At 47.7% G+C, this 16,061-nt stretch overlaps 7 protein-coding genes across 7 annotated transcripts, besides 1 other annotated feature; 3 read left to right on the plus strand and 4 right to left on the minus strand.

Annotated features, from left to right (window-relative positions):
• Window positions 1-915: 915 nt before the first annotated feature.
• On the plus strand, window positions 916-2,175 carry TSTA_018610 (uncharacterized protein; the record flags this gene model as incomplete). Its single annotated transcript, XM_002483983.1, has 2 exons — window positions 916-1,100; window positions 1,158-2,175. 2 exons carry the CDS (start codon window positions 916-918, stop codon window positions 1,765-1,767), a joined length of 795 nt encoding a protein of 264 aa, XP_002484028.1. The 3' UTR covers window positions 1,768-2,175.
• Window positions 2,176-2,378: 203 nt separating this feature from the next.
• Window positions 2,379-4,447, plus strand: TSTA_018620 (nitrogen permease regulator Npr2, putative; the record flags this gene model as incomplete). Its single annotated transcript, XM_002483984.1, has 4 exons — window positions 2,379-2,433; window positions 2,499-2,930; window positions 2,987-3,123; window positions 3,176-4,447. The coding sequence occupies exons 1-4, from the start codon at window positions 2,391-2,393 to the stop codon at window positions 4,445-4,447; spliced, it is 1,884 nt and encodes a 627-aa protein (XP_002484029.1). The 5' UTR covers window positions 2,379-2,390.
• Window positions 4,448-4,721: 274 nt separating this feature from the next.
• Window positions 4,722-6,833, minus strand: TSTA_018630 (transcriptional regulator Ngg1, putative; the record flags this gene model as incomplete). Its single annotated transcript, XM_002483985.1, has 3 exons — window positions 4,722-5,714; window positions 5,760-6,247; window positions 6,302-6,833. 3 exons carry the CDS (start codon window positions 6,831-6,833, stop codon window positions 4,722-4,724), a joined length of 2,013 nt encoding a protein of 670 aa, XP_002484030.1.
• A 1,378-nt stretch (window positions 6,834-8,211) lies between these two features.
• On the plus strand, window positions 8,212-9,905 carry TSTA_018640 (RING finger domain protein, putative; the record flags this gene model as incomplete). The annotated part of the gene is made up of 3 exons (XM_002483986.1): window positions 8,212-8,286; window positions 8,339-8,894; window positions 8,944-9,905. 3 exons carry the CDS (start codon window positions 8,212-8,214, stop codon window positions 9,903-9,905), a joined length of 1,593 nt encoding a protein of 530 aa, XP_002484031.1.
• Window positions 9,906-9,999: 94 nt separating this feature from the next.
• On the minus strand, window positions 10,000-11,800 carry TSTA_018650 (urease Ure; the record flags this gene model as incomplete). The annotated part of the gene is made up of 4 exons (XM_002483987.1): window positions 10,000-10,184; window positions 10,243-10,422; window positions 10,472-10,531; window positions 10,580-11,800. The coding sequence occupies 4 exons, from the start codon at window positions 11,798-11,800 to the stop codon at window positions 10,104-10,106; spliced, it is 1,542 nt and encodes a 513-aa protein (XP_002484032.1). The 3' UTR covers window positions 10,000-10,103.
• A 34-nt stretch (window positions 11,801-11,834) lies between these two features.
• TSTA_018660 (uncharacterized protein) lies at window positions 11,835-13,120 on the minus strand (the record flags this gene model as incomplete). The annotated part of the gene is made up of 5 exons (XM_002483988.1): window positions 12,955-13,120; window positions 12,803-12,889; window positions 12,720-12,746; window positions 12,297-12,674; window positions 11,835-12,248 (listed from the first exon to the last, which is right to left on the minus strand). Exons 1-5 carry the CDS (start codon window positions 12,973-12,975, stop codon window positions 11,835-11,837), a joined length of 927 nt encoding a protein of 308 aa, XP_002484033.1. The 5' UTR covers window positions 12,976-13,120.
• A 150-nt stretch (window positions 13,121-13,270) lies between these two features.
• On the minus strand, window positions 13,271-14,911 carry TSTA_018670 (HMG box protein, putative; the record flags this gene model as incomplete). Its single annotated transcript, XM_002483989.1, has 3 exons — window positions 13,271-13,929; window positions 13,986-14,399; window positions 14,831-14,911. 3 exons carry the CDS (start codon window positions 14,909-14,911, stop codon window positions 13,504-13,506), a joined length of 921 nt encoding a protein of 306 aa, XP_002484034.1. The 3' UTR covers window positions 13,271-13,503.
• Window positions 13,372-13,391: a microsatellite.
• Window positions 14,912-16,061: the final 1,150 nt, after the last annotated feature.

Genomic DNA, 16,061 nt, shown 5'->3' on the forward strand with positions numbered 1-16,061 from the left:
GTCTCCAACAGCAGACTTGGCTAGACGTCTATTACTCTGTACTTTGTAAACTAATTTGTGGGCAAATACTAGTGTCCGACCTGTCAGAGCTGCAGTTGCGATGAATGCGCTGGTCACTTGCGAGTTGTCCATCATGCCTGCCCGTTGTCGTGTCGCGCCCTTTAAAGCGCCCATTTCTCTGCTGGCTAAATGTTTATCTTTTCTTTTCTTCCCTTTCCAAAATTTTCTGCTTGCTTTCTTACATCAACAATCCATGCGCAAGGAGGCAAGGCCTGGAAAGTGAATTAAACGAAGGAAAGAAGAGAGAAGAAAGAAAGAATGTCGGCAGTTCCTGAAGCGAGACGCGCTTGACTTACTTCACTCTGTTTGACCATTCTGCCTCAGAACTGATCAGTTTAAATCGATCATTTGATTTGATATCCACTCTTTATCGCCTGTACTGGAGTCACGGTTTGCGCTCATCTCTTCCTGACTCATCGGCGCTTTCCTGACAATCCGAGGCCTGGCACCTAGAACCCACCTGGATTTGCCTTCAAATCAAATTCTCCTGACGCACATGCCTGCTAGCGATAAATTGGACAAATTTGATGCATGCAATTGCTAGTACAGCTGAGGCCCAGAAGACTAAAACAGCGGAGCTGCGGGAAGATAACCCCCGGTGGCGGCGATTGACTGGCTGATTGATTGATCTGTATTTATTTGTTCCACTCTAGAACACGCCTTGGTCAAGGCCGTTGGCAGCTGTTCTACAGTTGCTACCTAGCTGAGTATGTTTCAAACCCCCTTCGCTCGCATATTCCCCTTCCTCAGCAGCCTACAACCCGGTCTATGACAGAGTGTTGCCTAAATAAGCTTAATCTGACTCTGCATAGCACGACCGCCGAACTACTACACCCTCCACAACATTCGTTCAAGATGCACAAGCCATCCATCGCAGAAGCTGTCTACAATGCCACGTTTCCTAGACCGAAACCTACCGACCCGACGTCATTCTCTGTGCATATTGCGCGGAATCTAGTTCCAGAAGTGAGAATTGAAACACAAGCCTTCTACGGACTGCTCGATTCCATTGAAGCGCAATACCCCGGGCTCGACTATTCGTATGGCCCCCATCGTATGAGATTGAGCCGTTTTCCATGGCACCGCCGACTGTTCAGGGTCTTTGACGAGCTGGGTTTGACGAAGGCGGAGATTGCGTCGCTCTGCCGGTGGGAAGGGACATTGTCGGCCCGCCAGAGGTACGAAAAGGAAGAAGGCATCAAGGTCCGTGACACAACTGCCGATAGCGTTCGTCCTGCCACCCCCGCACCTACACCGTCCGCACGCTTCCACACAGAGACGGAACCATCGACCCCCGCAGACGGCCCTGTTACACCGGATGAGTGCGTTCAGGACCTCCTGCCACCAGTGACAACGCACCAGAAGCACGAAGAGGACGGGGATTACAGCGATGAAGAAATGGAGAGCTACGGAGTACAGCTCAACCAGCGTCTCATGTACGCAACGGCTGCCCGCGAGCAAGGCCATAATATCCCCCTGGACGAGGATTGGGAACAATGGCTCAAAGAAGCGCGCGAACGAGGCAGCTACGATATGATGGATGTAGTACGAACTGGTCAACCACTGGAGACGAGATCAAATGGCCCTGCTGCTTCGATGCCTGCACTAATGAATCAACTGGCAATAGCCGCGCAACAACCGGTATCAGTCCATCCAGGTGCGGGTTATCGTCGTCCGTCGACTAATCCGTCGGGGGTTGCTCAATGAATACAACAATCCGAATACCATCTTCTTCTATTTCGGAGGTCATGGTAACCGGTTCTTAACTCACTTAGCAGCTATTCGTTCGATCAGGCGCGTTTTTGGCGTTGCAAGGCGCGCTCTTCATATCTGGTTTGGCGTTCTTTTACTTCCTTACTCCAACTCTTGCTTTTAGACCATTGATTTACCTTATTTTCTGTCGACTCCTTTCCTATCGACATTTTGTTCACACAAATACCCTTGAATTTTTTATGTTGCTTACAATCCAATCATTGTATTTCTTTTCACATTATTACGCTCAATATCCGGCATGTTGACCGTTCTTCAGATTCATGGAAAGCAAAAGCTCCTAATTAGCAATGATATTCTTAATCTAGAATTACTACAACCAAATAGCATTACTTTTTTTTTTTTAATAGTCAGGACGTAGTTGTTGCGTAGATGGAAATAAATAGTGATCTCCACCCAGCGTTATCTTTATCGATCGACCTTCCCCGCAGAAGCTTCACCTCTACCTCCACCAATTCGATACAATCAACACAATCAATTCCAATGCACCGCCAAAACATGCCAATTAGCAAGGGGATACGAAGCTGACTCACGTATTTCAAGGAAATGCCAGCTGCATCATGATAAAAGCAATATTCTATGGCAGATTCGACACCCAGGAAGGTGAACAGCAAGCATACAACAGAGAGAATACTCAAAAGAATTTTCATGAACTGACATACTGAAAGGTCCCAAAGTCGTCCACCAAGTCCCCGACGGTGCCATCGTCCCCTCGCCCACAGCCTCACCCCAACAAGCACCTTTCTTCACCTTCTCCGACATATCCTTCTTCGTAATCCCACGACAAGAACTATGCGGCAACCTCTTACAAGTCTGCACAAACGGCTACCGCATTCTGGGGTACCCCATATGCATGAAATCAGCACAATACGACCGGAACGAATTCATCTTCAATTTCTGTTTTGTCTTGGCCGAAGAAGAGGATTTTAGTAAATACAAGAGCATTGTGCAGAAACTTGCGGATTTGATGCATGGCTTGGAAGAGCAGAGTTGTTTTTTGAGTCGGGATTTTTCCAAGAGTGGGGAGGGGAAGGTTTATAGTCTTTGTGAGACGTTGATGGAGGATTTGAATAGTTATAGTGAATGCATGATTCCTATAGGTGAGTGATTGCCTGGGATGGGGGTTGGTGGTCTTGCTGACCTGAGGTGGTTGCAGATAAGTTGAATACGCTGAACTTCAAGCTTTTCCCTGTTTATCCTGCGCCGCCGCATGTGAAGGCGTGGGATGTACCGCTGTTTACTGTTCGATATGAAGCATTCCTGGATGAGAATTGGGATCTCACTCTTCAAAAGGTAGACTTTATTCCGGATCAGCTTATCACGGAGGAAAAGGCTGATAAATCAGATCGTCCCCTATATCAACGGCGTCAACAGCGTGCGCATAATCTCTATCCTAGCCGACGTCGAATTATCCCTAGCCTATAAAGCGATTCGGCACTTGATATATTATGGATGCGTCTTTTTGTTGGACATATTCTCCTTTTCGGCTATATATGCGCCTACAGCTTCTTTCCACTCGAGTATTGCTAGCGACGAAGGCATGCAGCAGGAATGTGCTCGATATGTAAACACTCGCTTTGCGCCAACATCTTCACTGCGCATGGCACCGGTATCACCTTCTTCTTCCGACTACCGTGGTGATTTATCAGGATCACACCATAGACTCGAGGATATGGACGATAATATCTGGCCAATAATTGGTGACACTGATGACGACGATGTGCATTCGAACAACTACAACACTCATAGAAATAAAGGAGGTTCTTCATTCCTATCTGAAACCCGACAACGCCCAAGGAAGAAACGGAAACATCTCGACGGAGTGGGCATAGTAGAACTCTACGCGAGCCTACGACAGGGACAAAGCGTCAAGCAGTGGTACACGCTCTATGCACGACAACTCGGCAACGTCGATATCCGACGATTCATCACATTCGGTATCATCAAGGGATTCTTGTATCGTGTGCACAAATATGCATACGGACCTCGACCGGAAGGGTTCGTATATACCTCGTCACATGCAGATATAAAATCCCTATCAAAAGCATCATCAGTCAAAGGCGGGATTAGTATAGGTAGCGGCTTAGGCTCGTCCATGAACTCCGCTGGTGGAGCCACGACTGCCGGGGAAGATGCACTGGTCAGTAGAGAAAGTTCAATTCGATATGGTCGAATCGATGATCAACAACAGCAACAAGCTGGCGCGATGTCAGGTTCTTATCAAAGTACCAATAACACCCACAGTAACCGCAGTCACAATAGTCACAGCCACACCAACAGTAGTAACAACATCCGACTCGGTTCGGCGGGTACATCATCCTTTGACCATAACAATAACCACCCACTTCACCACCATCACGACGATCAACAAAACAGCGAAAACCACTCCACAGCAAGTGAGGACTTGGACATCATGGACGGCGAAGAAAGTAAAGAAAGAGAAGGCGGCACAGCTCAGGAGGCGATAAGATTTCATCAAAATCTCAAAGTGTTGGAGAAATATTTGGATGGTCAGCATTGTTTTGATGAGATTTGTACGGAATTGGAGATTAGTGAGCGCGAGTTGACGGCGAGACTGAGAATGGTTCCGTGGGTTGTACACATTATTCATCGATGATTATAACCTAATGTCAAATTTTTCATTGCGGATTATCTCGTGACTCTAACAGAATAAACATGATAACTAACGCCGAGTAGTAGGGCATACACCGCTGACATTGGGAATATGCATTTCATCATTCCACCAAACGCCTAACATAGCCATGGACCCCTCTTCCCAACCAGTGTCAAAAAACAAAGTCATAAAAATGTATGTACACAAACTGTCAGCCCGAAAGAAAATTCAGAAATCAGCGTAGCGTGACGTTGAATTATGTTGGAAAGGTAAAAGATTACTCCTGCTCCTCATCCCAACCCTCCAATTCAGCCTTCTCATACTCAGCCATCGTAACAGGATCAAAAATACTCTCCTCCTTTGACGGAACAGTAGTCTTGCTATCCTTAAACACAGGCCCAATACAATCACGCCAACGCTTGCGACGATCCATAAGCGTACGAGCCATGTCGCCGATACCGGGTCTTCCGACTCCAGCGGCACTGACGACGTGGCTGCCACCACCTGCACCGCCAGGTCGGTGTTTGGCTTGCGATCCCTTCTTGCTTTTACCCAGTGTGCGTGTGCGTTTGAGGTATGCTTGCTGCACTTGAGAGTCAAGGTCGTCGTGAATAGTGCTGTATTCCTGATAGGCCATTCGTTCCTTGGCGATTTCCAGCAGACGAGTCTTGCGTGCTCCGTTGATAAGCATTTGTTTCTTGAGCTCGCCCTGTAGTAGACGTAGTCGCTGCGCGATATCGTCGTCGTAATGAGCGTCAAAGTCCGGGTTATCATCAGCACTTAAGAAGCCAACGTAACGCAACTCGGCTTTGAGTCTTTCATCCAACTGTGCATGCTCCAATTTCGCTGCGGGGACTTTGAATCCGTTGGGAGATGCATCTGGGAAAGAAGTTGCAGCTGGCTGGGGTTGAGGCTTTGACTCAGATTCGCCAAGTGGATGATCCAAGTCCATGAATGAGTCGCCCCCTAGAAGCCCGTTCATCGAGGTATCTCCGTTCGTGGTACCATTCGTGTTGTTCTCATCGGGGTCCACTCGGTGTTCATAACGTAGAAGAGAATAGAGACGACTGACGAGCGGTCCAACCGACACCTTGTCCGTCTCTGCAACTTCGTCTGTGATTTGGTCGATGTTACCTCTGCCTTGGTTCAAAGGAAGTTTGTCTTTCTCGTTGGGGTTGTCAATGTTCATTGCACCGTCCTCCTCTGCCCATATCTCGGTATAATGCTTCTTGCCGCGAGGTGGCATCACAAAGGGGGTTGTGCGGTCACCCTAGACGATGTCAGAAATAATTACACAAGGTATAGGGACCGTCACACTTGCCTTTTCTTTCAAAAAAGCAATGTCTTCCTCTGTCAGAGGACGAACAAAAGGGTCGACCCAGGTCAGGAAAGTGTTTGCATTGACTTGATTAGTTGGCTTCGCATTACTGAAATCTTTGTCTGGTGGAGTGCCTGCCATCATATGAGATAGGTCACTTGGCGGGAAATGCGCGACGCTGTAAATCTCCCTCTTCATTTCATCAGTAGTTTCAGGAGTCACTTCACGGATATGATAGATTGTGGGATCGTCGAATTTCAATGGATTTGGTCCAAATACTTGGAACTGAGGGACCAGCTGAGCAGGCTCGGGTTGGTGAGAATCATCGCTGTCTTCTTCAAAAGAGCCAGCTGCGGCTTCCTCATCTTTGATAGTAGGTGAGGCTAAAGAGGGAGGCGAGAGCGACGATGTGCTACCTGTAGCAACGGCATGTCGAGACTTTTTAGACGAGGGAGAGGTAGCTTCACGACTGCGTTTACGGTCTCCTGCAACTAGTCAGTAAGGAAAATAAATACTATTAATCTCAAGTATAGACATACCCAGTTCTCCTCCATCCTGGCGGGTAACTTCGTGAGCACCAACAGCAAGAGGACGATCTTCCTTGGGAGGGCGTTCCTTGCGCTTCTTCAACTTATTTCCCTTGGAAGCTCTACTCGGTTCTTCATCGTCATCTGCTTCACGTTTCATCTTCACTCTGTCCTCAGCATCTCGCTCTATTTCTTGTTCGCGTTGATCTTCGATCACGTCTTTCTTTCGCTGTGATAGCTCGCGCATCCCTGCGTTGCACGTATCACCCCGCGTATCAGCTAGCTGACTGAGTGTTTTGAGATTCTCGCTTATGAGTTCCAGAGTCTTAATATCGGGGATACTGCCACCCCCACCAGACTGCTCAAGAATATCTGAGTATTGAACGGTAACACCAGCGAAGAGTTTTGAAAATTCGTTATCGAGATAGCCAGAAACAGTCGAGGCGGCGGTAGCGGTGCTTGCGCTCAGTCCAGAGCTTGGAGTTGTGTTGCGGCTTCGCGACTGACGCGAATCGCGCCCTTTGCCTTTGCTCTTGTTTGCCATGGTTCTGAACTAAGTCGGCGACGATCGAATCGTCGGGGTATGATGGGAACGACCGTCAATAAGATAGGTGGGTGACAGGGCACATCCTCAGACTGGGGTGGAGTGGATGCACCTTAGTGAACAACAACCTAGGCGGAGCAAGAGTCAATATTAGTACAGGCTAAGCAACTGTGATGAAGCGATGAGATTCCAGTCACACGTAAAAAGACAAGGAAAGGCGCAACATCGACAGCAGACAATTGATGAGTTGCGCCTTCTTCGATGGTCGTCTAGATATGGCTTATGTAAGCCATGATTGTTGCCGCCCGCCCGATCACATGACAGCCAGCAGCGCGACGGGCGTTTGAGAGCCAATCAACGTTCGAGGATCGGCGCGACAGACAGAGCCACGCTAGTCACTGATACTAAGTCTTGATTGGATGAGACGGTAGCTCTATCATCGTCAACATCGACTTCTCTTCCACAACTTCGACATCTGGGTTCATGATCCTCTGTTCTGAATTGGGCGAGACTGTCTAGTTTATGATACACAAAAAATTTTGGTAGCTTTGATTACAACTCCGCTATTCGATTTTACTTACTATAGACACTAATCGTCACCTTCCTCGCCAAGGGTTGGACGTCCAAGTAATCGCTTTCGTATACGGCATGATACTTATGACAGGGTATACATGATGTCGCAGTTCTTATCGAGAGGAGACAAATCTCGGAGGAATTCCTGCAGTTATGCAATGCAATTCCTACCACCTGGAAATCTACTATCTAACCTCCGATCTAGATCTCAAGCAAGGGGTTCCGTCAATACCGAGGCAGCAACGCATGCACACGACACGAGCACTTACATTCGCAGCTTCATCATGCTGCATACGTATTTGAAGCTTATCAAATTTGTCAATTCTTCATGTTTACGCATTCAGGGCTAGAAAACAGAACTGCCACGGTATGGGTGTATGATCGTCTTCTGGCATACACAGTCATCCCAACATCAACCTGTCGGTCCAGCTCAGCTCAAGGATTAACCGGGAACAAACCATGTTTTCATCCGGAAAATCAAGATCATCTTCACGATCAACAGAACGAAAACATTACATACTTCTAAAGAAAGCATTCCCAATTCCGCAAACATGTGTTTACCAATTTGTACATTCCCTTTCCCCTTTTCGGTACTTCCGGAATGGGATCATAACCCTAATTCCGAGAAGATTAAGATACCTAAGATCTACATTATTCAAAACAATCGATTGCTCCAGAATCTCATTTCGATCATTTCTTTTCTCTTCAGAATATCAAGTTTTATGAGTTGCCATGCGATGATGTTGACTGATACTAGCAAGTATACATTTCTATAGCATCATTGCCCTTATGCGCTGTATAAAAAATGAGTACTACAGCAGTTACACTCTTCGCAGGACCAGGGACACTGCACTGTGCTCCTTCACTTCACAATGGCAACGTGAGTCCTCCAACAGAAGAGCACAGCACGGTTTAACCTAACCGATATCAAGGGAAACATTCTATTCAACTACGTAATAGATGGCACGATTCGGACCCTATCGAACACCAACTCTCCAACCCAACAATCCTTCAAGGGACTCTTATACGTCCCAGACTTCGACACCAAAGATACAGAATGCACCAACATCACAGCACCCTACATCCCCCAAAACGCAACCCGCCTCACCGATTTACCCTTCACCAAAAACACAAATAATACAACAATCGCACTCGCGCCCTGGGTAACCCGTGACTGCGCACAAGCATACCTCACAGCATCGCAAGAAGCGAAAGTTGAAGCCCTAATATTCTACCATCCCGAAAGCAGAGACTCGGTAAAACCACCGGCGGCAGATAATTCCATGTGGGATTTGGGGGATAATGGGCAATGGAAAAAGGAGTATAATTACCCTGTTTATGCGGTTTCGGGTCCAGCGGGGACGAATTTGATGCATCAGCTTTCTCAGTATTCTGGCCGGAATAATGGGGTAGGTGGTAGGAATGAGAGTGAAGTGCAGGCGCAGAGTATAGAGGATTGTGCTAGGCTGTATACGTTGATTGATTTGGGTGTGTAGCCAAAGTTTATAAGAAGGAGACAAGCTGACGAAGTGCAAAGAACCTGAACAGTCATCGACTGTTCCCGGTATATGGGTATTTGCCCTAGCGATTCTAGGGATGATTATCCTCGTAATGATATTGGCATATATCGCTTTACGCCACTTGCGGAGGAAAAGAAGAGAGACTCTACAGCGACGTCTGGTTTCGGGGGAAATTGATCTAGAATATCTGGGCATCACTCGACTTGTCGTTCCTCCACATATACTCTCATCGTTGCCGGTGTATGTCTATCCAGTTATTGAATCCGAACCCGAAACCACACCAGAAAAAACAGAAGAAGAAAAGAACAAAACCCAAGAATCACAAAACACGACAATGACCATCATCACAGAAACTCAAGACGAAACCCTCACCTCCATCCTCGAAGAAATAACACCTCCTGCACCAACCCTCGGCAAACGGAAACGCAGACACCACACCCTAACCTTCTCCCAAAACACATGCGCTATCTGCCTAGACGACTTTGTCCCTGGATCATCACTCATCCGCGAATTACCATGTACACACATCTTCCACCCCGAATGTATCGATACATTCCTCATGCGTGACGGGAGTACATGTCCCCTGTGCAAACATAATGTGTTACCAGGATCATTTATTGAGGAGCAGGTTAGTGGATTGTTGGTGAGGAGGGAGGAGAGGGCTAGAAGGTTGAGACGATATCGGCGGCGTAGTCATGGTGAGAATCCGGTGGGGAGTCCGGTGGACACTTCACCTTCATCTGGGGGAGTTATGGATCGGTTTTGGCCTTGGTTGCATAGGGATTATGAGAATGGAAGGGGTGTACGCAGTCGGCCGGACGGTGGTGGCGAAGTATCTGAGACGGACTTGCAAGTCCAAAGACCGCCACCTGTAGGCATTGCGAGGGGCTCAGAGGAGAGTTATGGCCCGGAGAGAAGGGAAATGATGCAGAGAAGAGCTATGGTGTTGTTGGGTACACCTGTTACTAATCGTGCTTAATCATCATCATCACATAGCGAGCATTAGACTGTTTTCACGTCCAATTGAAATCTTCATGTATATATCTTGATTTCTTACCAGTTCCATCTTATTTGAGAAACATACTTCCATTGCATCAGATCTGGGTAACATCGTAAATAAAACAAGATAAGAGAATACCAGTCCAGCAACTCGAACGCACATATCCCTCCAAGATAATTAATACACAAAATATTGCTGCGTCAAAGGCAACGACGTCGCCGGTTCAGCCGTACAAAGCTGTCCATCTGCTTCAACAGTCTGTTTAACATTAGCTTCATTATCACCAACCAACACTAAAACAGGGGTAGAGACATACATATCGTTCCGGATCGACTCTCATCTTCGGCATCACATCGTTGAATTTCATATCTTTCTTTCCGACATTACGGCAATTCCGGACTGGTTCGATGCGTTTGCGGAGACCGTATGTTTGTACCACGCCTTGGGATATGGATGCTTGGGATACGAACATGATTGATGTTGAGGGGACGAATGTCTTTTATTCTGTTAGAAGTTGCTCGTATGTGGTAATGTAATAGACTTACCCCGAATTGTGGTCTCATGATAACCGGTTCAACGGTAGGGATAGATGCATTCGGATCCCCCTGAAAGAACATCAGTAAACAAGCCATACATCAGGATACGGTACACACCATCTGAGCAACAGCTATCATGCCCCCTTTAACAACCAATTTAGGCTTCGTGCCAAAATTTTCTGTCGTCCACAACACCAAATCAGCCAATTTACCAACTTCGACACTTCCAATCAAATGGCCCATTCCCTGCGCAATGGCCGGGTTGATGGTATATTTACTGATGTATCGCTTCACACGGAAATTGTCGGCTCCCGTGCCTTCATCTTCTGGTAACACGCCGCGTTGTTCCTTATTCTTGTGCGCTGTGTTCCAGGTACGTAGGATAACTTCGCCGCAGCGACCCATTGCTTGCGAATCAGAAGACATCATGCTGATAGCGCCTAGGTCATGGAGTACGTCTTCTGCTGCAATGGTCTCGCCACGGATTCGGCTTTCAGCGAAGGCTACGTCTTCGGGGATGTTTTTGGAGAGATGGTGGCAGACCATGAGCATATCCAGATGCTCATCTAGAGTGTTGAGAGTGAATGGCCGCGTAGGATTGGTGCTACTTGGTAGCACGTTGGGATGCTCAACCACTGAAATGATGTCAGGAGCATGTCCACCGCCAGCACCTTCGGTATGGTATGTGTGGATAGTGCGGTTCTTGAATGATTGGATCGTCTGTTCAACGAAACCAGACTCGTTCAAGGTATCGGTATGAATCATACACTGAATATCAAACTCGTCGCACACTTCAAGACAAGTGTCGATTGCAGCTGGTGTACTGCCCCAGTCTTCGTGTAGTTTCATTCCTGCTGCTCCGGCAATAGCTTGTTCACGTATACTTTCCTTGCCACTATCATTGCCTTTGCCAGTAATTCCAAAATTCACCGGTAGAGTGTCGCAAGCTTGGATCATTTGGCGCATGTGTGTTGAGCCTGGGGTGCAAGTGGTGGCATTGCTTCCCGTACTAGGTCCTGTCCCGCCTCCCAACATGGTCGTGATACCCGCAGAGATAGCTTCATTAATCTGCTGAGGACAAATAAAGTGAATATGCGTATCGAATCCGCCAGCAGTCACAATCTTGCCCTCAGCAGCAATAACATCCGTTGACGATCCCACAACAAGATCCGGATGAACACCATCCATGACATCAGGGTTGCCGGCTTTGCCAATTCCAACAATCATTCCATCCTTGATACCGATATCTGCTTTGTAAATACCCGTCCAATCAATGATCAAAGCATTGGTGACGACTGTATCCACACATTTTTCGTAGACTTCCAGAAGACTGCCCATGCCTCACGCAGCGACTTCCGCCGCCAAATGTACATCATCTCCGTATGAGTAAGATCTTTCTCAACTTTACCCACAGATTTGTCGCACCCAGCCGTACAAGGTCGCCGGTAGTCGGACCAAACATGCGAATGTATGCCTCCCGCTCCATTGAGAAAGGGGATATAAGTCCTGCGTCTGCCGTTGGCTCTGGCTCATGAGCGAATCCAGCTTGCTGCAATCGAGTTAGAATCTCTTCTGTACGGGTTAGATCTACCTTGCCAGATGCAAGGAAGTTGCCGCCGCTGATGATTTTGTTGCCGCCGATTTCGACCAGAGTGACTGTCTTGGTGTCGCCGGGCTCGAATCGGATGGATGTACCAGCAGCGATATCCAGTCGATAGCCATAAGCCTTTTCACGATCAAAATGAAGTTGAGGATTGGTTTCAATAAAATGATAATGCGAACCGACCTACACCATCCGATCAGCTTATGAATAAAGAAGAGCCAGTCAAAATACCTGAATCGGCCGATCACCCTTGCTCATAACTTTGAGCTTAATTCGTTTCCGACCTTCACTAAGCGTGATTCTCGAATTCTTAACAGGGATAACAACCCCAGGCTGATTTCCAGGTTCATAATCAGCTGGATTGGCTGCAGGAAATGCATCCTTGGGTGGGACAGGCAGGAAACTTCCGTACAGAGCCTTTTCAAGATCCCCGTCGTCGGTACTGATGGGGTGATGCACTGTTACCAGGTAGGTGCCTGTAGGAAAGGTACCTTCAACCTGTAATTCTACGAGGCTGGAAACGACTGAAGGGAGGACATGGCGGCGACCTAGCATGGTCTTACCGATGGACATGAGATCGGCGACGGTGTGGTTGCCATCACGAATGAGCTGATCAATTAGTTGGCAGTTCGTAGAGGTGATGTCTCAACATACTTCTTGCAAATTAGACGAAATCAAAGCCTATCAGAAATGTAAGACTGGGAAGACTAAAGACTACTGAAACGCGTTGTACACACCGTAGCTTCGGCATGATTCAGACGAACACCCCTGGCAAGCCTGCGTTGGGCCAAGAGTCCCAGCTGCGATATGACCAGTTTATCGATCTGCCACAAGAGTGATTAGAGGCTTGGACATGGTTTCTTCAGGGTTGCGGGGGGGAGTAACCCACCTCCTTCGGAATAAGCTGCATGGTGTACAACCAGTCGGCTCAGACTGTCTTTACCCGCGCCAACGAGAGGTCTGAAGATTAGGTAACAGTAACGTGCTTGTATAACTAAATGACAAGCCTTATAGGCAAGTTTATAATAGAGCTGATCTTGAGACGGTTTGAGGATGAATAAAAAAAAAGAAGATATAAACAATTGAGAGATGAAAATGAGAATGGACGACATTCTGATTGCGGGGGAAGAAGATTTGTGGTTGGCCGCAAAGATAAGCTTATCTCGAATAGCTTCACATTGACTAATACTCAATAACGAATAACTTAATTAACTACCTGAACAACATCACGCCTGGACTCTTAGAAAAGACAGCAACACCAGATAAAAACCCATACAAACCCCCAAATGCAAAAAAAAGAAAAAAAAACAACAACAACAACAACAAAATAAAACGAAGACACATTTTGTGACAAAGTACAAGACAGGAAGGTTAAAAGACCACTATAATCGGATTTGTATACGGATAACTTGAAACAATTCTTTGTGGATGCCTTAGTTTACTCGTCCCCACCAACTTCACTCTTGCGCTTCTTGCTCTTGCGCTTTCCATCAGTCGAGCCTCCAATGGATTTTCGCGATGAAGTATCCTTCTTAGGAGGCGTGGATTGCTTCTTCTTCTCGGGAGAAGCCTTCTTGGTAGACACTGGTGAAGCGGGGGTCTTGAGAGCACCACCACGACGACGCTTGCTGGGAGGAGGAGTAGGTTCCTTGGCAGGTATGTCGGACTCGTCGGATTCTTCAGATTCAGACTCGCTGGGAGAGTCGGTCTCTTCTTCAGCCTCGGCCTCAGCGGCAGCGACGCTCTGTTGCAGTTGGTTGTCGGCCTTGACGTTGTCGTCCTCTGGAATAGGGAGACCGGCCTTGTAAGCATTCATCTTGGCGCGGTAGACGGCAAGATTGTCGTTGTAGAGCTTCTTCCAGACCTGTTTGACGTTAGCTTCCGGTTACGCAACACCTATCAACAAGTGAGAATACTTACAGCCTTTTCTTCATCAGACATGTTGCTCCAACGAACGGTACCCTCGTCAGCGACATCCTTGGGCTTAGCATCAGGACCAAGCTCATTGGCAATCAATTGACGGTTGTGCTGCATATAGAGAAAGTACGGCGTCAAAGCACGCTTGGGCGCATTGGGATCATGAGGGGCACGCTTGCGCTTCTTCTTCTCGCCAGTTTCGGATTTGCCCGCATCCTGACCGAGTGCATGTTGCGCCACAGCGCTACCCAAGAGAGCGTTCTCAAACAAGCTGCTAGCGAAACCACCGGCGAGTCCAGAGGTGAGACTGTTCTCAGCCAAGACAGGTCCACGGTTCAGGATAGTGTTTGTATGATCAAGATAGAAGCGTGACAAATCCGACACGGCCGACTGCAGACCCGCGAGGCCGATGATGAACTGCGAGTATATTAGTTGCTTTTCTTGGTAGAGTTAGTGGTCGCCCAGTGAAAGGATGCTGCTGCTGGCTCTTTGGATTTTAATGGCAGCGTTCACTAGACTACTCGCGCCGTTGCTAAGGGCGCTACCGCGTTGCAGGGGTAGCGCCTTTGCGCCGCGGCAGAGCCAGAAGAAAAGCAATGAGGCGAAGCGAAAAACTGGTACAAATGTATGAAATAGGATCTGGGACTTCAGAAAGCAGAAATTTGAAACGTAGGATGTGTTTAGAAGAATACAGAAAATAAAAGAAACAGCGCGTGTTGGAGGAGCCGTAGTGGTTGGTGTGTATCGGGCGCGAAACAACCAAAGAATAACAATAAAATAGCGGGTGTGCAAGTCTAAGCTGGGCGCGAGAGAAAGAGAGAGAGAGGGGTGGAGAAAAAAAAACTTACTTTGTCGCGAGCACGAGAAAATTCGTCAACATTGACAGTCACAAAGGCATCCTTGGCCTTGGATTCGTCCTTGCGTGACATCTTTACTGTATAAAACCTGTGGTATGCTAGAATGTTGACGCGTCCACGCTTGGGTGATGCTTGGGAAGAGACGAAAGTAAGAGGGGGGAGTGCCGGGGAGAGAGGAGTAAAAAGAAAGGGAAAAGTTTTTTTCTTTCCAGGCCGGACTTGGGGGGCATGGGGCCACTAAATAGTAAAAAGGCCTAGCCCACCCACAGAATGCTTTATTGATTTTTAGGCGGGAGTTTGGTGGGTGGGCACTGCCCGGCGGAAAGGGGGAACCGTCACCCTCTGAGTACAGTGTTAACCCCAAGAATTGGGCTTCGTGCTTAGCGCCGCAGGACCTGCAGTCCAGGCGCCAACGCTTGCTTCAGAGACTCCCTGTTTCACCCGCTTTCATTGGGTGGCAGAGCCCTGCTTGCTCCGACGGCTCACAATTATAGGCACCGTGCAGTGGTCACTAATCGCGGAGAGAGTGCTCGCTGTTTGGTTCTGCATGACTATTAATTAGCCACTGACCTGTCAACACAGAAATCCCCGACACGAATTGTTTGTAACATGAGCTGCATGCTAACTGTAGACTATAGTCAGCAGCGATATTTCGGTTGCTAGGAAAATCCACATTGCTTTGTATGTACTCCGTACTCGCTGTTTGCTCGGGAGTCCGGCAGTCCCCGTACCCGGCAACACCACCTAATAGGATAGCCTAGCCCGTTGGCATTCTTTAGCGGTTACAGAGCACACAAAGAGCATTGACCCCGCCTTGGACCCGTAACATGCCTTCTTAACATTTAGACATACTTGTCGCGTCGCCTCCCCCCACCCTAGACCGGGTGGTGGTCGGCCCGGACTCAAGGGCCAGAAGATATGAAGTCTCATGTAAAATGTTTTACAGTCCACCAACGCCATATAAATTGCATATAAAAACTAGAGAGGTGTTAAATACAAGCATTGTTCACTTATTTCCTTGAGTATCAAAGAAAAAACCGCTGTTTTGAGGCTCTATTGAAGCCGCTTCTTCCGTCGGCTGCGGCACGCCAACAGCATGGCTCTTATAGATTTTCAACAAATCTCCATCATGACGGCGTTTTATGAGGCGATTCGCATCTTTTGCATAAAGTGCACCGCTCGCTTTGACTTGTCGCTTTGTAGTTTTTTTGATTCTTGCGCG

This window comes from Talaromyces stipitatus, genomic scaffold (assembly GCF_000003125.1).
Source record: "Talaromyces stipitatus ATCC 10500 scf_1105507295549 genomic scaffold, whole genome shotgun sequence".
Taxonomy (NCBI): domain Eukaryota; kingdom Fungi; phylum Ascomycota; class Eurotiomycetes; order Eurotiales; family Trichocomaceae; genus Talaromyces; species Talaromyces stipitatus.